The 23188-nt window shown below is 49.6% G+C and overlaps 1 protein-coding gene across 1 annotated transcript in view; it reads right to left on the bottom strand.

Annotated features, from left to right (window-relative positions):
• Window positions 1–242: 242 nt before the first annotated feature.
• The window catches only part of LOC137376087 (A-type potassium channel modulatory protein KCNIP1-like), a 133107-nt gene continuing 110161 nt past the window's right edge, over window positions 243–23188 (bottom strand). Inside the window, exons 5-7 of the mRNA XM_068044117.1 lie at window positions 16807–16914; window positions 5984–6088; window positions 243–380 (exon numbers count right to left, since the gene is read on the bottom strand). Coding sequence (XP_067900218.1) covers window positions 243–380; window positions 5984–6088; window positions 16807–16914 — 351 coding nt within the window. The remainder of the gene's footprint in view (window positions 381–5983; window positions 6089–16806; window positions 16915–23188) is intronic.

Here is a 23188-nt window from a genome sequence, read left to right as displayed (position 1 = left end):
ACCATTTGAATGCACTGATCCAACCATCTGTGTGCACTGATCCCAGCATCTGACTACATTGATCTCACCATCTGACTGTACTGAACCAACCATCAGTGTGCACTGATCCACCCATCTGTGTTCACTGATCCAACCAGCCCTGTAGCATGCTTTACTTGATGACTACATCGAGTCTTGTCTTCCTGTGTGCCATGTATATATTAAACACTCCTTGTCACTGCCAAAGACATGGTGGTTCACAATCAAAATAAAGGTGAGTTGACAAGTGTGTAAGTGTGACTATCCGGCTCAGTGAATGTAAGTTGCACAGTGATTACCTGCAGGCAGGATTCGATAAACTCATCAATAGTCACCACGCCATCTTTGTTCTTGTCCATTTTCTGTGAAAACACAGATTGTTGTTACATTTTAGGGTCGGATAGATACATTTGTGTTCCTGCAGGGAATCAAGGATATATGGTGACCAAGCCGGAAAGTGGAATTGGAACCCAAGAGCTGCCATGATCGTATTGAATGACGGAGCAGGTTTGATGGAGTATATGGTCTACTCATGCTCCTATTTCTTGTGTTCTTGTGATATCAAGGGTTGTTCGGAGGTGTTTAATTATGGATCACACAGGATGTTCTCAGTGCTGGTCAGCTCCACATGTGAAACAGCGGCTGTGAGCTTTAAATTTCTACTTTTGATTAATGAAGCTCATGAAATGAAATGAGAGTGCTCGCCTCGGTCACAAGGAAAATTTCAAGATTCTGAGGATTTGGGTTCACACACAGCAGTGGGGGGACAAAGGCTGAAGGTGCTTGGGAACATTGCACCTCCAAGTCACAAAATATATCACCATTCATTCATCAACACTTGCTCAGAATTCTGGAACTCCCATCCTAACAGCAGTGTGGGTTTGTGGGTACACCTACACCAGATGGACTGCAGCAGTTCATGAAGACAGCTCACCACTACCTTCTCAAGGCCAATTAAGAATGGGTAATAAATGCTGCACTGGCCAGCAATGCCCACATTCCAAAGAGCAGCTTGAAAGGAATTGAAGTGCCGAAGTAGAAATGGGCACTGCGCACCCTGTTGACGTACATGAGGCACTGGAACCACAGGCGAGGTTCCTGATCCCCAAGGGAGGCAGCTGAGCCCCAGGCGAGGTTCCTGAACCCCAGGCGAGGTTCCTGAACCCCAGGTGAGGTTCCTGAACCCCAGGCGAGGCAGCTGAATCACAGGCGAGGCACCTGAACCCCAGGCGAGGTTCCTGAACCACAGATGAAGTACCTGAACCCCATGCGAGGTTCCTGAACCCCAGGCGAGGTACCTGAACCCCAGGCGAGGCAGCTGAACCCCAGGCGAGGCAGCTGAACCCCAGGCAAGGTTCCTGAACCACAGATGAAGTACCTGAACCCCAGGCGAGGTTCCTGAACCACAGATGAAGTACCTGAACCCCAGGCGAGGTTCCTGAACCCCAGGCGAGGTACCTGAACCCCAGGCGAGGCAGCTGAACCCCAGGCGAAGCAGCTGAACCCCAGGCGAAGCAGCTGAACCCCGGGCGAGGTTCCTGAACCCCAGGCGAGGTTCCTGAACCACAGACGAGGTTCCTGAACCACAGGCGAGGCAGCTGAACCCCAGGCGAAGCAGTTGAACCCCAGGCGAAGCAGCTGAACCCCGGGCGAGGTTCCTGAACCACAGACGAGGTTCCTGAACCCCAGGCGAGGTTCCTGAACCACAGACGAGGTTCCTGAACCCCAGGCGAGGTACCTGAACCCCAGGCAAGGTACCTGAACCCCAGGCGAGCTACCTGAACCCCAGGCGAGGCAGCTGAACCCCAGGCAAGGTTCCTGAACCCCAGGCGAGGTTCCTGAACCACAGACGAGGTTCCTGAACCACAGGCGAGGTACCTGAACCCCAGGCAAGGTACCTGAACCCCAGGCGAGCTACCTGAACCCCAGGCGAGGCAGCTGAACCCCAGGCAAGGTTCCTGACCCCCAGGCACGGTTCCTGAACCACAGACGAGGTTCCTGAACCCCAGGCGAGGCAGCTGAACCACAGGCGAGGTTCCTGAACCACAGGCGAGGTACCTGAACCCCAGGCGAGGTTCCTGAACCCCAGGCGAGGTACCTGAGCCCCAGGCGAGGTTCCTGAACCACAGACGAGGTACCTGAACCACAGGCGAGGCAGCTGAACCCCAGGCGAAGCAGCTGAACCCCAGGCGAAGCAGCTGAACCCCGGGCGAGGTTCCTGAACCACAGACGAGGTTCCTGAACCCCAGGCGAGGTTCCTGAACCACAGGCGAGGCAGCTGAACCCCAAGCGAGGCAGCTGAACCCCAGGCGAGGTTCCTGAACCACAGACGAGGTTCCTGAACCCCAGGCGAGGTTCCTGAACCACAGGCGAGGCAGCTGAACCCCAAGCGAGGTTCCTGAACCACAGACGAGGTTCCTGAACCCCAGGCGAGGTTCCTGAACCACAGGCGAGGCAGCTGAACCCCAAGCGAGGCAGCTGAACCCCAGGCGAGGTTCCTGAACCCCAGGCGAAGCAGCTGAACCCCGGGCGAGGTTCCTGAACCCCAGGCGAGGTTCCTGAACCCCAGGCGAAGCAGCTGAACCCCGGGCGAGGTTCCTGAACCCCAGGCGAGGTTCCTGAACCCCATGCGAGGCAGCTGAACTCCAGGCGAGGATCCTGAACCCCAGGCGAGGCAGCTGAACTCCAGGCGAGGATCCTGAACCCCAGGCGAGGCAGCTGAACTCCAGGCGAGGTTCCTGAACCACAGACGAGGTTCCTGAACCCCAGGTGAGGTACTTGAACCCCAGGCGAGGTTCCTGAACCACAGACCAGGTTCCTGAACCACAGATGAAGTACCTGAACCCCAGGCGAGGTTCCTGAACCCCATGCGAGGCAGCTGAACTCCAGGCGAGGTTCCTGAACCACAGACGAGGTTCCTGAACCACAGGTGAGGTACTTGAACCCCAGGCGAGGTTCCTGAACCACAGGTGAGGTACTTGAACCACAGGCGAGGTTCCTGAACCACAGGTGAGGTTCCTGAACCCCAGGCGAGGTTTATGAACCACAGGTGAGGTACCTGAACCCCAGGCGAGGTTCCTGAACCCCAGGCGAGGTTTATGAACCCCAGGCGAGGTTTATGAACCCCAGGCGAGGTACCTGAACCCCAGGCGTGGTTTATGAACCACAGGTGAGGTTCCTGAACCCCAGGCGAGGTTCCTGAATCACAGGTGAGGTACTTGAACCCCAGGCGAGGTTCCTGAACCACAGGTGAGGTACTTGAACCACAGGCGAGGTTCCTGAACCACAGGTGAGGTTCCTGAACCCCAGGCGAGGTTTATGAACCCCAGGCGAGGTACCTGAACCCCAGGCGTGGTTTATGAACCACAGGTGAGGTTCCTGAACCCCAGGCGAGGTTTATGAACCCCAGGCGAGGTTCCTGAACCGCAGGCGAGGTTCCTGAACCCCAGGCGAGGTTTATGAACCCCAGGCGAGGTTCCTGAACCGCAGGCGAGGTTCCTGAACCCCAGGCGAGGTTCCTGAATCACAGGTGAGGTTCCTGAACCCCAGGCGAGGTTTATGAACCCCAGGCGAGGTTCCTGAACCGCAGGCGAGGTTCCTGAACCCCAGGCGAGGTATCTGAACCACAGGGCCACCCAATAGCTTGTAAATTGATTGAATGAGGGTTGAGCATGAGCCTCAGTCAGCTTAACAGGGGCGCTGGGTAATAGGATCCTCAGGAAACTGTCCGGAGATTGCACTACCTTCACAAATCCAAGTGTGGGCCAGAGTATTGAGACTCAGTCAAAGAGTCTGAGCTGGAGTTCGCCACTCATTTGCTTGCAGAACGATCTGAAAATCAATCAGCGGCTCCCCTGAGGAATGAGTTTGCAAAGCCACTGTGTAACTGAGCCATTGAGATGAGGAAAGTCTGAGTTTAGAATCCGGCCTGTGTGCAGTTAACCAAGCTCAGACAGGGCAAGAGGTGAAAGTAAAGAATGTGCATCTTCCATGACCTCAGAAATCCGAGTCAGGCAAACCCCCGCACCCCCCTCCCACCTGCCAAGACTGAGGCACACATTATTTCGCTACATGAACATTAACTCTTAAAATTGCAAGCCCCTGACTGGAAAAACATTTGCACAGTAACAAACAATGCTGGAACAATGGGGGCTCTGTCATTGCTTCCTCAATACATAGAAGAAGTGGTCAGACCGGTTTTAATCACATGACTAACTGGCTGTTGCAGAAGTTTGAACTGAGAGTTTTAAATTGGAGAAAACAGTGTTTGAAATCAGAAAGCCGTGTGCTCCCAGTTGGAACAGAACCTCCTCTCCAGTCCTGCCTGCACCCATCACTTTTCCACAGAACTGAATCTTGTGAAAACACATGAACCTCAAAGAGAGAAAAGTCTCCTATGTGAACAAGGTTTAAGAAGAATACTGGGCCCCGATGAACAGCAAGACTACCTACAATCAAGTGAGCTCGAAGCACAGTAAACAAGAAACGCTTCTGATTTTGCCTCAAACACCTCTCTACTACATTTTCCTCTCCTCTTTTCTGTCCCTATTTGCATGTGTATATCGCATGTGCACGCTAGACTGGGTGCGCCATATATCCATAGGCGTCAACGGTATTAGAGTTTAAGTTTTAATAAAATTTCATCTTTCTTCTTTAAACCTCAGAAAACGTGTGTGAATTGGTTTCTTTGTCTTATCATTGGAAAGCTGTGAACAAAGATTCACAAAGGGGGAGCTCAAAACACATTGTGTTTAAAATTAATCTGGAAACAAGAAATGCTGGAAATACTCAGCAGGTCTGGCAGCATCTGTGGAGAGAAAAGCAGAGTTAACGTTTCAGGTCAGTGACCCTTCTTCAGGAGCCGGACAACCAGATTGGATCTGATCCTCTGTCAGCAGGAATCACTGCATTGTGCACAGGAACAGGGAAGCAGACTGACATTTCCATCTGCAGTACAGCAGTAACTACACTTCAGAAGGAATGGCTATGAAGCAGTTTGGGATTGTTACGACCAGGTGAGAAAGGTGTCTTGGGGTCGGTTACTATCTTCACCTGGTCTTATTGTAACAGCGGGCGAAAAAAATGGCGGCTGGCTGGCAAGGGCTGTGCACCGCCACGCCGCAGTCATCTTGAGCCCGGCAGCTCACTATCATAAGCAGGGCAGCCGTCCCCCAAACACTTGGCAGGGGCGGCCTTGGCGATGACATGAACGGTGTCAACTGTTTCTGAGCAGGTGCAGGTGCCATTTTTAAAGAGCTGCCAACCCTACAAAGAAACTGCAGAGTTTCCCCTGCTCCCTCCCAGCTATAATACCAATGCAGAATTGACCCCTTGCGCCCCCCCCCCCCCACCCAGCCCCCACTACACAACAAATGCAGAGCTATCCCCTTCCCCATCTCGGTGGTGCCAGCTTTCTCTGGTCAGGAAAGTGAAAGCACATGAGTGCCGCACGTTGCACTGAAGATCTGGATCTTCAGGTAAGAACGCACTGTTCTCATTTTACTTCATGCAAACAGGTCATTTAAATATGTAAAGACGGGACCCGTCGCAGCTCGGCGAGGGCCTGCCACACAGCTTCCCTGCTGCCAGGAAGATTGGGCCTAGCAATCCTGGCATTGGGTTCCAAGGCGGCTGCTGCCACTCCGAACATCTGGCCCCCTGACTCCAGCATCACAAAGCCCGACTTCGGGCCGGCAACAAAATCCAGCTCAAAGTGTTGCAATAGCCTGGCAACCCTGACAGCCTGCACTTACTCAGGAAGAACAGCTATTGGTGCAGGGTCTCTGAGGGAGCATGTAGCCCCACTGACAAATCACCCACCGTACCTAGACTGGTCGAAGCACACAAAATATTCCCACGCACATCATCGTGGGCCGAATCCAAACCCAGGCCCCCAACGTAAATGTCAAACCTTTGCTTGCTGCTCCCACTCAGGCTGACAATTGCCAACTCTGAAAGCACTTACCTGAAAAAAGACATCAACGTGGTGCCTGGGAGCATCGTCCTTGAGCACAGGATAAGTGTACTTCCCCATCATGTCATAGATGGCTCTCACAATGTCTGTCATCTCCTGTGGTTTCAGTAAAAAAAGAGTTCACAAAATTCTCCACACACAGGCACTGTACCGCTCCCATCAACACACACAGGCACCAAACCCCACCCCCCATCAACACACACAGGCCCCACCCTCCCAACACACACACGCCCCACCCCCCCAACACACACAGGCCCCACCCACCCCATCAACACACACAGGCCCCACCCTCCCAACACACACAGGCCCCATCCCCACCAACACACTCTGGCCCCACCCCCACCAACACACACAGGCCCCACACCCCAACCAACACACACAGGCCCCACCCTCCCCCATCAACACACACAAGCCCCACCCCCCCCACCAACACACATAGGCCCCACCCCCACCAACACACACTGGCCCCACCCCCCACCAACACACACAGGCCCCACCACCAACACACACAGGCCCCACCCCTCCACAACACACACAGGCCCCACCCCCCAACAACACACACAGGCACAACCACCAACACACACAAACCCCACCCCCACCAACTCACACAGGTCCCACCCCACCAACACACACAGACCCCCCCCCCACCAACACACACAGACCCCACCCCCATCAACACACACAGGCCCCACCCTCCCACATCAACACACACATACCCCACCCCCACCAACACACACAGGCCCGACCTCCACCAACACACACAGACCCCACCCCCATCAACACACACAGGCCCCACCCTCCCCCATCAACACACACAGACCCCACCCCCCACCAACACACACAGACCCCACCCCCATCAACACACACAGACCCCACCCCCATCAACACACACAGGCCCCACCCCCCACCAACACACACAAGCCCCATACAGGCCCCACCCTCCATCAACACACACAGGCCCCACCCCCACCAACACACACAAGCCCCATACAGGCCCCACCCTCCATCAACACACACAGGCCCCACCCCACCAACAAACACAGACCTCACCCCCATCAACACACACAGACACCACCCCCACCAACACACACAGACCCCACCCCCACCAACACACACAGACCCCAGCCCCACCAACACACACAGAACCCACCCCCATCAACACACACAGGCCCCACCTCCACCAACACACACAGAACCCACCCCCATCAACACACACAGGCCCCACCCTCCCCCACCAACACACACAGACCCCACCCCCATCAACACACACAGGCCCCACCCTCCCCCCATCAACACACACAGACCTCACCCCCACCAACACCAACACACACAGACCCCACCCCCACCAACACACACAGACCCCACCCCCACCAACACATACCGGCCCCACCCCCTTCAACACACACAGGCCCCACCCTCCCCCATCAACACACACAGACCCCACCCCCACCAACACACACAGGCCCCACCCCCATCAACACACACAGGTCCCACCCTCCCCCATCAACACACACAGACCCCACCCCCACCAACACACACAGACCCCACCCCCACCAACACACACAGGCCCCACCCCCATCAACACACACAGACCCCACCCCCACCAACACACACAGGCCCCACCCCCATCAACACACACAGGCCCCACCCTCCCCCATCAACACACACAGACCCCACCCCCAACAACACACACAGACCCCACCCCCACCAACACACACAGACCCCACCCCCACCAACACACACAGGCCCCACCCCCATCAACACACACAGGCCCCACCCTCCCCCATCAACACACACAGACCCCACCTCCACCAACACACACAGGCCTCACTCTCACAACACACACAGACCCACAAATGTAATTTTGATTTTTTGTTTATGATTTGATTTGTCTTGAAGTTTCTATGCTACAAAGGTCTGTTCTGGTATGGCCAGAAGGTTAATTATGTGAAGGGTTCATCAGGATCTGAAATTCAAAACCTGATCCAACTCTGGTCAAATGCAAAGCTGCTCCCTTCCCCTCTCCAGTCCCCATTTCCATCCTCATCCTGTCTCTGCTCCTCCTCCCCTCCCGTCCCATCCCCCATCATCCTCCTGTCTCAGCCCCCATCCCCTCCCAATAGTCCCTGTTCCATCCCTCACTCCTGCCTCGCTCGTGCTCCTATCCACACTCCCATCCCCGCTTCCATCCCAATCCATTCTCCATTCCATGCCCCGCTCCCACCCCATTGCTGCTCCAGTCCCATCCTCGCTCCCACATGTTAATGTACAGACTTTGGGAAACTCCTGGGACTGAGATGTTTGGCCTCCAATAACGACAGCCATCTTCCTTTGTGCTAGGTATGACGCCAACCAGCAGAGAGTTTTACCCCTGATTCCCATTGACTCCAGTTTTGCTAGGGCTCCTTGATGCCATACTCAGTCAAATGCTGCCATGATGTCAAGGGCAGTCACTCTCACCTCACTTCTGGAGTTCAGCTCTTTTGTCCATATTTGCACCAAGGCTGTAATGAGGTTGCCCTGGCAGAACACAAATTGAGTGTCAGTGAGCAGGTTATTGCTGAGCAAGTGCCACTCGATAGCCCTGTTAATGACACATTTCACCACTTTGCCAATGATTGAGAGTAGACTGATGGGGTGGTAATTGGCCAGATTGGATTTGCCCTGTGTTTTATGGACAGAACATGACTGCAATTTTCCACATTGCCGGGTAGATGCCAGTGTTGTAGCTGTACTGGAACAGCTTGGCACAGGGCACGGCTAGTTCTGGGGCACAAGTCTTCAGTACTATTGCCGGAATACAGAGTACGAGAGAAAGCTAGCTAGAAATATAAAGACAGATAGTAAGAGTTTCTATATATCTTTAAAAAAGAAAAGAGTTAACAAAGTAAGTGTAGGTCCTATAAAAAGTGAGTCTGAGGAATTAATAATGGAACATAAGGAGATGGTAGATGAATTGAACAGATATTTTGCATCGGCCTTCACTATTGAGGATACAAGTAAGATCCCAGTATTAGCTGTAAGTCAGGAAATGGAAGGGAGGGAGGAACTCAAGAAAATTAGAATCACCAGGGAAGTGGTACTGAACAAATTGTTGGAGCTGTGGGCTGACAAGTCCCCAGGTCCTGATGGACTTCATCCGAGAGTGTGAAAACAAGTGGCTAGTGAGATAGTTGATGCATTGGTTTTAATTTTCCAAAATTTCCTAGATTCGGGGAAGGTTCCTTTAGATTGGAAAATAGTGAATGTAGCTTCTTTATTCAAAAAGGGAGGGAGACAGAAAGTAGGGAACTACAGGCCAGTTAGCTTAACATCTGTCTCAGGGAAAATGTTAGAAGTTATTATTAAAGACGTTATAGCAGGGCACTTAGAAAAATTCAAGGTAATCAGGCAGAGTCAACTTGGTTTTGTGAAAGGGAAATCGTGTTTAACCAGTTTATTGGAGTTCTTTGAGGGATTTACATGTGCTGTGGATAAAGGGGAAGCGGTGGATGTATTGTACTTAGATTTCCAGAAGGCATTTGATAAGGTGCCACATCAAAGGCTATTACAGAAAATAAAAGCTCATAGTGTAGGGGGTAACATATTGGTATGGAGAGAAGATTGGTTAGCTAACAGCAAACAGGGAGTAGACATAAATGGGTCATTTTCTGGTTGATAAGATGTAATGAATGGTGCGCCACAGGGATCTGTGCTGGGGCCTCAACTTTTTACAATTTATATAAATGACTTAGATGAAGGAACCAAAGGTATGGTTGCTAAATTTGCTGATGACACAAGGATAGGTAGGAAAGTAACTTGTGAAGAGGACATAGGTGGCTACAAAAGGGTATAGATAAGTTAAGTGAGTGGGCAAAGACCTAGCAAATGTAGTATAATTTCAGGAAGTGTGAAATTGGCCACTTTGGCAGGAAGAATAAAAAAGAAACATATTATCTAAATGGTGAAAGATTGCAGAGCTCTGAGATGCAGAGAGAACTGAGTGTCCTAGTGCATGGATCACAAAAGGTTAGTATGCAGGTACAGCAAGTAATTAGGAAAGGTAATAGAATGTTATCGTTTATCGTGAGGGGAATTGAATACAAAAATAGGGAGGTTATGCTTCAGTGATACAGGGCATTGGTGAGACCACATCTGTACAGTCCTGGTCTCCTTATTTAAAGAAGGATGTGAACGCATTGGAGGCAGTACAGGGAAGGTATACTAGACAAATACCAGGAGTAGGTAGGCTGTCTTACTAGGAAAGATTGGATAGGCTAGGCTGGAATTTAGAAGAGTAAGTGGCGATTTGATTGAAACATATAAGATCCTGAGCGGTCTTGACAGGGTGGATGTTTCCCCTTGTGGGAGAATCTCGAACTAGGGGTCACTTTAAAAATAAGGGGTTGTCCATTTAAGACAGAGATGAGGAGAATTTTCTTTTCTCTCAGAGGGTCATGAGTCTTTGGAATTTTCTTCCTCAAAAGGCAGTGGAAACAGAATATTTTTAAGACAGAGGTAGATAGATTCTTGATAAGCAAGGGCTGGAAGATTATCGGGGGGTAGGTGGAAATGTAGAGTAATCAGTTCAGCCATGAACTTATTGAATGGCGGAGCAGGCTCGAAGGGCCGAGTGGCCTACTCCCACTCCTGATCCATATTCGTATGTACATATGTTCGGAATGTTGTCAGGGCCCATAGTCTTTGCAGTATCCAGTGCCTTCTGTGATTTCTTATTATCACATGGAGTGAATCGGATTGGCTGAAGACTAGCATCTGTGATAGAACAAAGAACAAAGAACAGCACAGCACAGGAACAGGCCATTCGGCCCTCCAAGCCTGCGCCGATCTTGATGCCTGCCTAAACTAAAACCTTCTTCACTTCCGGGGCCCATATCCCTCTATTCCCTTCCTATTCATGTATTTGTCAAGATGTCTCTTAAACGTCGCTATTGTATCTGCTTCCACCACCTCCCCCGGCAGCAAGTTCCAGGCACTCGCCACCCTCTGTGTAAAAAACTTGCCTCGCACATCCCCTCTAAACTTTGCCCCTCGCACTTTAAACCTATGTCCCCTAGTAACTGACTCTTATACCCTGGGAAAAAGCTTCTGACTATCCACATGTCCATGCCACTCATAACTTTGTAAACCTCTATCATGTCGCCCCTCCACCTCCGTCGTTCCAGTGAAAACAATCTGCGTTTTTCCAACCTCTCCTCATAGTTAATGCCCTCCAGACCAGGCAACATCCTGGTAAACCTCCTCTGTACCCTCTCCAAAGCCTCCATGTCCTTCTGGTAGTGTGGCAACCAGAATTGCATGCAATATTCTAAGTGTGGCCTAACTAAGGTTCTGTACAGCTGCAACATGACTTGCCAATTTTTATACTCTATGCCCCGACCGATGAAGGCAAGCATGCCGTATGCCTTCTTGACTACCTTATCCACCTGCGTTGCCACTTTCAGTGACCTGTGGACCTGTACACCCAGATCTCTCTGTCTGTCAATACTCTTAAGGGTTCTGCCATTTACTGTATACCTCCCACCTGCATTAGACCTTCCAAAATGCATTACCTCACATTTGTCCAGATTAAACTCCATCTGCCATTTCTCCGCCCAAGTCTCCAACCGATCTATATCCTGCTGTATCCTCTGACAATCCTCATCATTATCCGCAACTCCACCAACCTTTGTGTCGTCCGCAAACTTACTAATCAGACCAGCTACATTTTCCTCCAAATCATTTATATATACTACAAACAGCAAAGGTCCCAGCACTGATCCCTGCGGAACACCACTAGTCACATCCCTCCATTCAGAAAAACACCCATCCACTGATACCCTCTGTCTTCTATGACTGAAACAGTTCTGTATCCATCTTGCCAGCTCACCTCTGATCCCATGTGACTTCACCTTTTGTACCAGTCTGCCATGCGGAACCTTGTCGAAGGCTTTACTAAAGTCCATATAGATAACATCCACTGCCCTTCCTTCATCAATCATCTTCGTCACTTCCTCAAAAAACTCAATCAAATTAGTAAGACACGACCTCCCCTTCACAAAACCATGCTGTCTCTCGCTAATAAGTTTGTTTGTTTCCAAATGGGAGTAAATCCTGTCCCGAAGAATCCTCTCTAATAATTTCCCTACCACTGACGTAAGGCTCACTGGCCTATAATTTCCTGGATTATCCTTGCCACCCTTCTTAAACAAAGGAACAACATTAGCTATTCTCCGGTCCTCTGGGACCTCACCTGTAGCCAATGAGGATGCAAAGATTTCTGTCAAGGCCCCAGCAGTTTCCTCCCTTGCCTCCCTCAGTATTCTAGGATAGATCCCATCAGGCCCTGGGGACTTATCTACCTTAATGCTTTGCAAGACACCCAACATCTCCTCCTTTTTGATAATGAGATGCTGGGGATCTCAGGAGGAGGCCGAGATGGATCATCCACTCAGCACTTCTGTCTGAAGATTGTTGCAAATGCTTCAACCTTGCCTTTTGCACTAATGTGCTGGGCTCCCCCATCACTGAGGATGGGGATATTTATGGAACCACCTCCTCTAGTTGTTTAATTGTCCACCACCCTTCATACCTGGATGTGGCAGGACTTCGGAGTTTGATCTTTTCTGTTGATTGTGGGATCACGTAGGTCTCTCAATCACATGCTGCTTCTGCTGTTGGCATGCATCTAGTCCTATATTCGAGCTTCTGCAGGTTGACATCTTATTTTTACGTTTGCCTACTGGTGCTCCTGGCATGCTCTCCTGCACTCCTCATTGAACCAGGGTTGGTCCCCCGGCTTGATATTAATTCTGGAGTGGGGGATATGCCGAGCCATGAGGTTACAGAATGTGGTTGAATACAATTCTCCTGCTGATGGCCCACAGCGCCTCATGGATGCCCAGTTTTGAGCTGCTAGATCTGTTCTGAATCTATTCCATTTAACACGGTGGTAGTGCTACACAACTTGATAAAGGGTGTCCTCAGTGTGAAGACGGGACTTTGTCTCCACGTATACTGACTCCACCCAATACTGTCATGGCCAGATGCTCTGCGACAGGTAGATTGGTGAGGATGAGGTTAACTAGGTTTTTCCCTCTTCTCAGCTCCTTCACCACCTGCTGCAGACCCAGCCGAGCAGCTGTGTCCTTTAGGATTCATCCAGCTCAGTCAGTAGTGGTGCTGCCGAGCCACTCTTGGTTATGGACATTGAAGTCCTTCACCCAGAGTACATTTTGTGCCCTTGCCACCCTCAGTGCTTCCTTCAAGTGGTGTTCAACATGGAGGAGTACTGAGTCATCAGCTGAGGGAGGGCAGTTGGTGGTAATAAGCAGGAGATTTCCTTGACCACGTTTGACCTGATGCTCTGAGGTCATGGGGCCCAGAGTCAATGTTGAGGACTCCAAGGGCAACACCCTCCCGACTGCATACCACTGTGCCGCCACCTCTGCTGGGTCTGTCCTGCCGGTGGAACAGGACATATCCAGGGATGGTGATGGAGGAGTCTGGAACATTGTCTGTAAGGTATGATTCGGTGAGTATGACTATGTCAGACGGTTGCTTGACTAGTCTGTGGGACAGCTCTCCCAACTTTGGTACAAGCCCCCAGATGTTAGTAAGGAGGATTTTGCAGAGTCGACAGAGCTTGGTTTGCCGTTGTCATTTCCAGTGCCCAGGTCAGTAGTCCATCTGGTTTTATTCTTATTTGACTTTTCTGTATTGATTTGATACATCTGAATGGCTTACTAGGAAGCCATTTCAGAGGCGGAGTCACACGTAGGCCAGACCAGATAAGGATGGCAGGTTTCCTTCCCTAAAGGACATCAGTGAACCAAATGGGTTTTTATGAAAATCTGGAAGTTTTACGGTCACCATTACTGAGACTAGCTTTCGAATCCAGGTTTATTTTATTTATGATTTATCTGTCCCCCCAGTTAACTGCCTCCATCTCGCTTCCCGATACCAGCTTCCATCTCGCTTCCCGACACCTGCTTCTATTCCACTTCCCGTTACCTGCTTCCATCCCGCTTCCCGTTACCTGCTTCTATTCCACTTCCCGTTACCTGCTTCCATCCCGCTTCCCGTTACCTGCATCTATTCCACTTCCCGTTACCTGCTTCCATCCCGCTTCCCGTTACCTGCTTCTATTCCACTTCCCGTTACCTGCTTCCATCCCGCTTCCCGTTACCTGCTTCTATTCCGCTTCCCGTTACCTGCTTCTATTCCACTTCCCGTTACCTGCTTCTATTCCGCTTCCCGTTACCTGCTTCTATTCCACTTCCCGTTACCTGCTTCTATTCCGCTTCCCGTTAACTGCTTCCATCCCGCTTCCCATTGCCTATCTCTATCCCGCTTCCCATGAATTGTCTCTCTCCCAGTGCCTGTTGCCCATCACTGTCCCACTCCCTCTCACCTATCTGCATCGCACTCTATTAGATGTCTCTATCCTGCTCCCTGTTGTTTGCTCTGCCACGAAGATATTAACGCTCCCATTGCACCAACACACAGTATCAAACCAACTCCGGCATTGAACACAATTTCTGTAGTACACTAACTCTCCATTGAAAACCATTCGTCTCATATACTAACTCCCCATTGAAGACCATCTCTCTAGTACACTAACTCTCCATTGAAGACATTCCTCTCGTACACTGCCTCTCCATTGAAGACCATCCCTCTAGTACACTAGCTTTCCATTGAAGGCCAACCCTCCAGTAAACTAACTCTTCATTGAAGATCTTCCCTCCAGTACACTAACTCTCCATTGAAGACCATCTCTCTAGTACAATAACTCCTCATGGAAGACCATTCCTCTCGTACACTGCCTCTCCATTGAAGACCATTCCTCCAGTACACTAACTCTCCGTTGAACACCATCTCTCTAGAACACTAACTCTCCATTGAAGACCAGCCCTCTAGTACACCAACTCCCCATTGAAGACCATCCCTCCAGTACACTAACTCTCCGTTGAACACCATCTCTCTGGTACACTAACTCTCCATTGAAGACCAGCCCTCTAGTACACTAACTCCCCATTGAAGACCATCCCTCTAGTACACTAACTCTCGGTTGAACACCATCTCTCTGGTACACTAACTCTCCATTGAAGACCATTCCTTTCCTACACTCCCTCTCCATTGAAGACCATCCCTCAGGCACACTAACTCCCCATTGAAGACCATTCCTCTCGTACACTAACTCTCCATTGAAGACCATCTCTCTGGTACACTAACTCCCCATTGAAGACCATCCCTCTCGTACACTAACTCTCCATTGAAGACCATTCGTCCAGTAAACTAACTCTTCATTGAAGATCATCCCTCTAGTACACTAACTCTCCACTGAAGACCATTCCTCTAGTACACTACCTCCCCATTGAAGACCATCTATCTAGTAAACTAACTCTCCATTGAAGACCATCCCTCTAGTACACTAACTCTCCATTGAACACCATCTGTCTGGTATACTAACTCTCCGTTGAAGACCATCTGTCTGGTATACTAACTCTCCATTGAAGACCATCCCTCCAGTGCACTAACTCCCCATTGAAGACCATCCCTCAAGCACACTAACTCTCCATTGAAGACCATTCCTTTCCTACACTACCTCTCCATTGAAGACCATCCCTCTAGTACACCAACTCTCCATTGAAGACCATTCGTCTAGTAAACTAACTCTTCATTGAAGATCATCCCTCTAGCACACTAACTCCCCATTGAAGACCATCCCTCTAGTACACTAACTCTCCATTGAAGACCATCTCTCTAGTACACTAACTCTCCATTGAAGACCATTCGTCTAGTAAACTAACTCTTCATTGAAGATCATCCCTCTCGTACACTAACTCTCCATTGAAGACCATTCCTCTCGTACACTACCTCTCTATTGAAGACCATCCATCTAGTACACCAACTCTCCATTGAAGACCATTCGTCGAGTAAACTAACTCTCCATTGAAGACCATTCCTCTAGTACACTAACTCTCCATTGAAGACCATTCGTCTAGTAAACTAACTCTTCATTGAAGATCATCCCTCTCGTACACTAACTCTCTATTGAAGACCATCCCTCTAGTACACTAACTTTCTATTGAAGACCATTCCTCTAGTACACTAAGTCCCCATTGAAGACCATCTCTCTAGTAAACTAACTCCCCATTGAATTCCATCCCTCTCGTACACTAACTCTCCATTGAATTCCATCTCTCTAGTACACTAACTCTCCATTGAAGACCATTCGTCTGGTAAACTAACTCTTCATTGAAGATCATCCCTCTCGTACACTAACTCTCCATTGAAGACCATTCCTCTCGTACACTACCTCTCTATTGAAGACCATCCCTCTAGTACACTAACTTTCCATTGAAGACCATTCCTCTAGTACACTAAGTCCCCATTGAAGACCATTCCTCTCGTACACTACCTCTCTATTGAAGATCATCCCTCTCGTACACTACCTCTCTATTGAAGACCATCCCTCTAGTACACTACCTCTCTATTGAAGACCATCCCTCTCGTACACTAACTTTCCATTGAAGACCATTCCTCTAGTCCTCTAACTCTCCATTGAAGACCATCTCTCTAGTAAACTAACTCTCCATTGAATTCCATCCCTCTCGTACACTAACTCTCCATTGAATTCCATCCCTCTCGTACACTAACTCTCCATTGAATTCCATCCCTCTAGTACACTAACTCTCCATTGAAGACCATCTCTCGAGTACACTAACTGTCTGATTATTGTTAGTATTACTACACAGCATCACAACCATCTCAAATATCCCTTGATAAAGTCTACAATATTTTTTACTGGTTATTAGCTTAATGTTGCTCACCTCTTTATTGATATATCCATCTTTATTAATATCATACAGGTTAAATGTCCATCTTAGCTTCTCATGAACGGTCCCCCTAAGCAACACTGAAAGAGCCGTCACAAAGTCCTGAAATTAGAAGACAAAGAATGACATCTTGTCCCCAATAATGTACACAACTATCAATCAAATTGGGATTTGTACAATTCGCTCATGTGTTTGAAAGGGACCAGCTAGATTATGGAATAGTTTATCATCGCACCCAGTGAAAGGAAAAAATAAAGTAAATTAGTCTGCTCTCCAGCCCCTGTTGACTAGCAGCAGCTTCTGTTGCGAAGTATCTGCATTAGGTTGTGAAGTGAAACCCAGGCTTCTGTGTTCTTCACCCCTGAATCCCAAGATCCAAATAACACATCAAAAAAAACCATTGCAGACAGCACCTTGAGTTACTGACTGCATCTCTACTGATGTTAATCCAGCTCCCTCACACCATCACTAAGTAACCCCTCTCCCCCAGCACACTCTTACTGACTGTATCTCTACTGATGTTAATCCAGCTCCCTCACACCATCACTAAGTAACCCCTCTCCCCCAGCACACTGTTACAGACTGTATCTGTACTGATGTTAATCCAGCTCCCTCACACTGTACCTCAGTAACCCCTCTCCCCCAGCACTCAGTGTTACTGACTGTATCTGTTAATCCAGCTCCAGCTGATGTTAATCCATTTGATGTTAATCCAGCTCCCTCACACTATAACCCAGTAACCATTCTCCCCAGCACCCTGTGTTATGGACTGCATCTGTACTGATGTAAATCCAGCTCCATCACACTGTCAGTCAGTAATCCCTCTCCCCCAGCACCCTGTCTTACTGACTGTATCTGTGCTGATGCTAACGCAGCTCCCTCACACTATCAATCAGTAATCCCTCTCCCCCAGCACCCTGTGTGACAGACTGTATCTGTACTGATGTGAATCCAGATCCCTCACACTGTCACTCAGTAATCCCGTTCCCTCAGCACCCTGTGTTACTGACTGTATCTGTGCTGTTGACAATCCAGCTCCCTCACACTATCAGTCAGTAGTCGCTCTCCCCCAGCACCCTGGGTTATGGACTGCATCTGTACTGATGTAAATCCAGCTCCGTCACACTGTCAGTCAGTAATCCCTCACCCCCAGCACCTGTTTTACTGACCAAATCTGTACTGATGTTAATCCAGCTTCTTCAAACTGTCACTCTGTACCCCCTCGCCACCAGTGCCCTGTGTTAATGGCTGTATCTGTACTGATGTAAATCCAGCTCCCTCACACGATCATTCAGTAACTCTTCTCACCCTGGCACCCTGAGTTACCCTCTGTACCTGTACTTGATGTTGAACCAGCTCCCTCACACGGACAGTCAGTAACCCCTCAAACCCAGCGCACTGTGTTACTGACTGTATCTGTACTGATTATAATCCTGCTCCCTCACACTGTTCGTCAATACCCCCCCTCCTCCAGCACACTGTGTTACTGACTGTATCTGTACTGATTATAATCCAGCTCTCTCACACTGTTCGTCAATACCCCCCTCCTCCAGCACACTGTGTTACTGACTGTATCTGTACTGATTATAATCCTGCTCTCTCACACTGTTCGTCAATACCCCCCCTCCTCCAGCACACTGTGTTACTGACTGTATCTGTACTGATTATAATCCAGCTCTCTCACACTGTTCGTCAATACCCCCCTCCTCCAGCACACTGTGTTACTGACTGTATCTGTACTGATTATAATCCAGCTCTCTCACACTGTTCGTCAATACCCCCCCTCCTCCAGCACACTGTGTTACTGACTGTATCTGTACTGATTATAATCCAGCTCCCTCACACTGTTCGTCAATACCCCCCCTCCTCCAGCACACTGTGTTACTGACTGTATTTGTACTGATTACAATCCAGCTCCCTCACACTGTTCGTCAATACCCCCCCTCCTCCAGCACACTGTGTTACTGACTGTATTTGTACTGATTATAATCCTGCTCTCTCACACTGTTCGTCAATACCCCCCCTCCTCCAGCACCCTGTGTTACTGACTGTATTTGTACTGATTATAATCCTGCTCCCTCACACTGTTCGTCAATACCCCCCCTCCTCCAGCACACTGTGTTACTGACTGTATTTGTACTGATTATAATCCTGCTCCCTCACACTGTTCGTCAATACCCCCCCTCCTCCAGCACACTGTGTTACTGACTGTATTTGTACTGATTATAATCCAGCTCTCTCACACTGTTCGTCAATACCCCCCCTCCTCCAGCACACTGTGTTACTGACTGTATCTGTACTGATTATAATCCTGCTCTCTCACACTGTTCGTCAATACCCCCCCTCCTCCAGCACCCTGTGTTACTGACTGTATTTGTACTGATTATAATCCTGCTCCCTCACACTGTTCGTCAATACCCCCCCTCCTCCAGCACCCTGTGTTACTGACTGTATTTGTACTGATTATAATCCTGCTCCCTCACACTGTTCGTCAATACCCCCCCTCCTCCAGCACCCTGTGTTACTGACTGTATTTGTACTGATTATAATCCTGCTCCCTCACACTGTTCGTCAATACCCCCCCTCCTCCAGCACCCTGTGTTACTGACTGTATTTGTACTGATTATAATCCTGCTCTCTCACACTGTTCGTCAATACCCCCCCTCCTCCAGCACCCTGTGTTACTGACTGTATTTGTACTGATTATAATCCTGCTCCCTCACACTATCACTCAGTAATCACCTTTCCCCCAGCATCCTGTGTTACTGACTGCTTCTGTACTGATGTTTATCCAGCACCCCATGTTACTAACTATATCTGTGCTGATCTTAATCCAGTTCCTTCCCACTGTCACACAGTTACCCCTCTCACTAAGCGCCCTGTGTTACAGACTGTATCAGTACTGATGTTAATCCAGCTCCCTCACACTGTACCTCAGTAACCCCTCTCCTGCAGCACTCAGTGTTACTGAGTAGATCTGTACTGATGTAAATCCAGCGCCGTCACACTGTCAGTCAGTAATCCCTCGCCCCCAGCACCCTGTGTTAATGACTGTATCTGTACTGATGTAAATCCAGCTCCCTCATACGATCACTCAGTAACTCTTCTCACCCCGGCACCCTGAGTTATCCTCTGTATCTGTACTGATGTTAAACCAGCTCCCTCACACGGACAGTCAGTAACCCCTCAAACCCAGCGCCCTGTGTTAGTGACTGTATATGTACTGATGTTATAATCCAGCACCCTCACACAATCACTCAGTACCCCCTCTCCCCCAGCACCCTGTGTTACTGACTATATCTGTACTGATGCTATTCCATCTCCCTCACACTGTCACTCAGTAAACCCCTCTCCCCCAGCACCCTGTGTTAGACTGTATATGGACTGATGTTAATCCAGCTCCCTCACACTGTCACTCAGTAAACCCCTCTCCCCCAGCACCCTGTGTTAGACTGTATATGGACTGATGTTAATCCAGCTCCCTCACACTGTCACTCAGTAAACCCCTCTCCCCCAGTGCACTGTGTGACTGACTGTATATGTACTGATGTTAATCCAGCTCCCTCACACTGTCACTCAGTAACCCCTCTCCCCCAGTGCACTGTGTGACTGACTGTATATGTACTGATGTTAATCCAGCTCCCTCACACTGTCACTCAGTAACCCCTCTCCCCCAGTGCACTGTGTGACTGACTGTATATGTACTGATGTTAATCCAGCTCCCTCACACTGTCACTCAGTAACCCCTCTCCCCCAGTGCACTGTGTGACTGACTGTATATGTACTGATGTTAATCCAGCTCCCTCACACTGTCACTCCGTAAACCCTCTCCCCAGCAACTTGTGTTACTCACTGTATCTGTACTGATGTTAATCCAGCACCCTGTGTTACTAAGTGTATCTGTGCTGATCTTAATCCAGCTCCTTCATACTGTCACTCAGTAACCCCTCTCCCCCGGCACCGTGTTACTGGCTGCATCTGTCCTGATGTTAATCCAGCTTCCTCACACTGTTCGTCAATAACCCCTCTCCCCAGCACACTGTGTTACTGACTGTATCTCTATTGATGTTAATCCAGCTCGCTCTCACTGTGACTCAGTAACCCCTCTCCCCAGCACCTGAGTTACTGACTGTATCTGTACTGATTTTAATCCAGCTCCTTCACACTGTCACTCAGTAACCCCTCTCCCCCGGCACTCAGTGTTACTGACTGTATATGTACTGATGTTAATCCAGCTCCCTCACACTGTTCCTCAGTAACTCATCTCCCCCAGCACCCTGTGTTACTGACTGTATCTCGACTGATGTTCATCCAGCTCCTTTACACTGTCACTCAGTAACCCCTCTCCCCCCAGCACCCTGTGTTTACTCACTGTATCTGTACTGATGTTAATCCAGCTCCCTCACACTGTCACTCAGTTACCCCTCTCACCCCAGCACCCTGTATTAGTGACTGTATATCGACTGATATTAATCCAGCTCCCTCACACGATCACTCAGTAACTCTTCTCACCCCGGCACCCCGTGTTACTCTCTGTATTTGTGCTGATGTTAAACCAGCTCCCTCACACGGACAGTCAGTAACCCCTCAAACCCAGCGCCCTGTGTTACAGATTGTATATGTACTGATGTTAATCCAGCTCCCTCACACTATCACTCGGTAACCCAACTCCCCCCAGCCCCCTGTGTTACAGACTGTATATCGACTGATATTAATCCAGCACCCTCACACAATCACTCAGTACTCCCTCTCCTCCAGCACTTTGTGTTACTGACAGTATCTGTATTGATGTTATTCCAGCTCCCTCACAATGTCACTCTGTAACCCCTCTCCCCTGCACCCTGTGTTAATGGCTGTATCTGTACTGATGTAAATCCAGCTCCCCCACACGATCACTCAGTAACTCTTCTCACCCCGGCACCCCGAGTTACCCTCTGAACTTGTGCTGATGTTAATCCAGCTCCCTCACACAGTCAGTAACCCCTCAAACCCAGCACCCTGTGTTACAGACTGTATTTGTACTGATGCTAAACCTGCTCCCTCACACTATCACTCGGTAACCCATCTCACCCAGCACCCTGTGTTAAAGACTGTATTTGTACTGAAGTTAAACCAGCTCGCTCACACTGTACCTCAGTAACCCCTCTCTCCCAGCACTCACTGTTACTGACTATATCTGTACTGATGTTAATCTGGCTCCCTCACACTGTCACTCAGTGACCCCTCTCCCCCAGCACTCACTGTTACTGACTATATCTGTACTGATGTTAATCTGGCTCCCTCACACTGTACCTCAGTAACCCCACTTCCGCAGCACTCATTGTTACTGAGCATATCTGTACTGATGTTAGTCCAGCTCCCTCACACTGTCACTCAGTGACCCCTCTCCCCGAGTATCCTGTTTTACTGACTAAATCTGCACTGATGTTAATCTAGCTTGCTCACACTGTCACTCAGTACCCCCTCTCCCCACAGCACCCTCTGTTACTGACTGTATCTAGACTGTTGTTAATCCAGCACCCTGTGTTACAGACTATATCTGTGCTCGTGTTAATCCAGCTCCCTCACACTGTCACTCAGTTACCCCTCTCCCCCAGCACCTAGTGTTACTGACTGTATCTGTACTGATGTTAATCCAGTTCCCTCACACTGTCACTCAGTAAACCCACTCCCCCAGCACCCTGTGTTACTGACTGTATCTGTACCGATGTTAATCCAGCACCCTGTGTTACTAACTGTATCTGTGCGGATATTAATACAGCACCCTCACACTGTCACTCAGTATCCCCTCTCCCCCCAGCACCCTGTGTTACTGACTGTATCTGTACTGATGTTAATCCAGCTCCCTCACACTCACTCAGTATCCCCTCACCCCACAGCGCCCTGTGTTACTGACTGTACCACTACTGATGTTAATCCAGCTCCCTCACACTCACTCAGTATCCCCTCACCCCACAGCGCCCTGTGTTACTGACTGTATCTGTACTGATGTTAATCCAGCTCCCTCACACTCACTCAGTATCCCCTCACCCCACAGCGCCCTGTGTTACTGACTGTACCTCTACTGATGTTAATCCAGCTCCCTCACACTCACTCAGTATCCCCTCACCCCACAGTGCCCTGTGTTACTGACTGTATCTGTACTGATGTTAATCCAGCTCCCTCACACTCACTCAGTATCTCCTCACCCCACAGCGCCCTGTGTTACTGACTGTATCTCTACTGATGTTAATCCAGCTCCCTCACACTGTCACTCAGTAACCCCTCTACCCCCCAGCACCCTGTGTTACTGACTGTACCTCTACTGATGTTAATCCAGCTCCCTCACACTCACTCAGTATCCCCTCACCCCACAGCGCCCTGTGTTACTGACTGT

The sequence above is a fragment of the Heterodontus francisci genome, chromosome 12 (genome assembly GCF_036365525.1).
Source record: "Heterodontus francisci isolate sHetFra1 chromosome 12, sHetFra1.hap1, whole genome shotgun sequence".
Classification (NCBI taxonomy): Eukaryota; Metazoa; Chordata; class Chondrichthyes; order Heterodontiformes; family Heterodontidae; genus Heterodontus; species Heterodontus francisci.
This window is presented reverse-complemented; position numbering and strand designations above follow the sequence as displayed.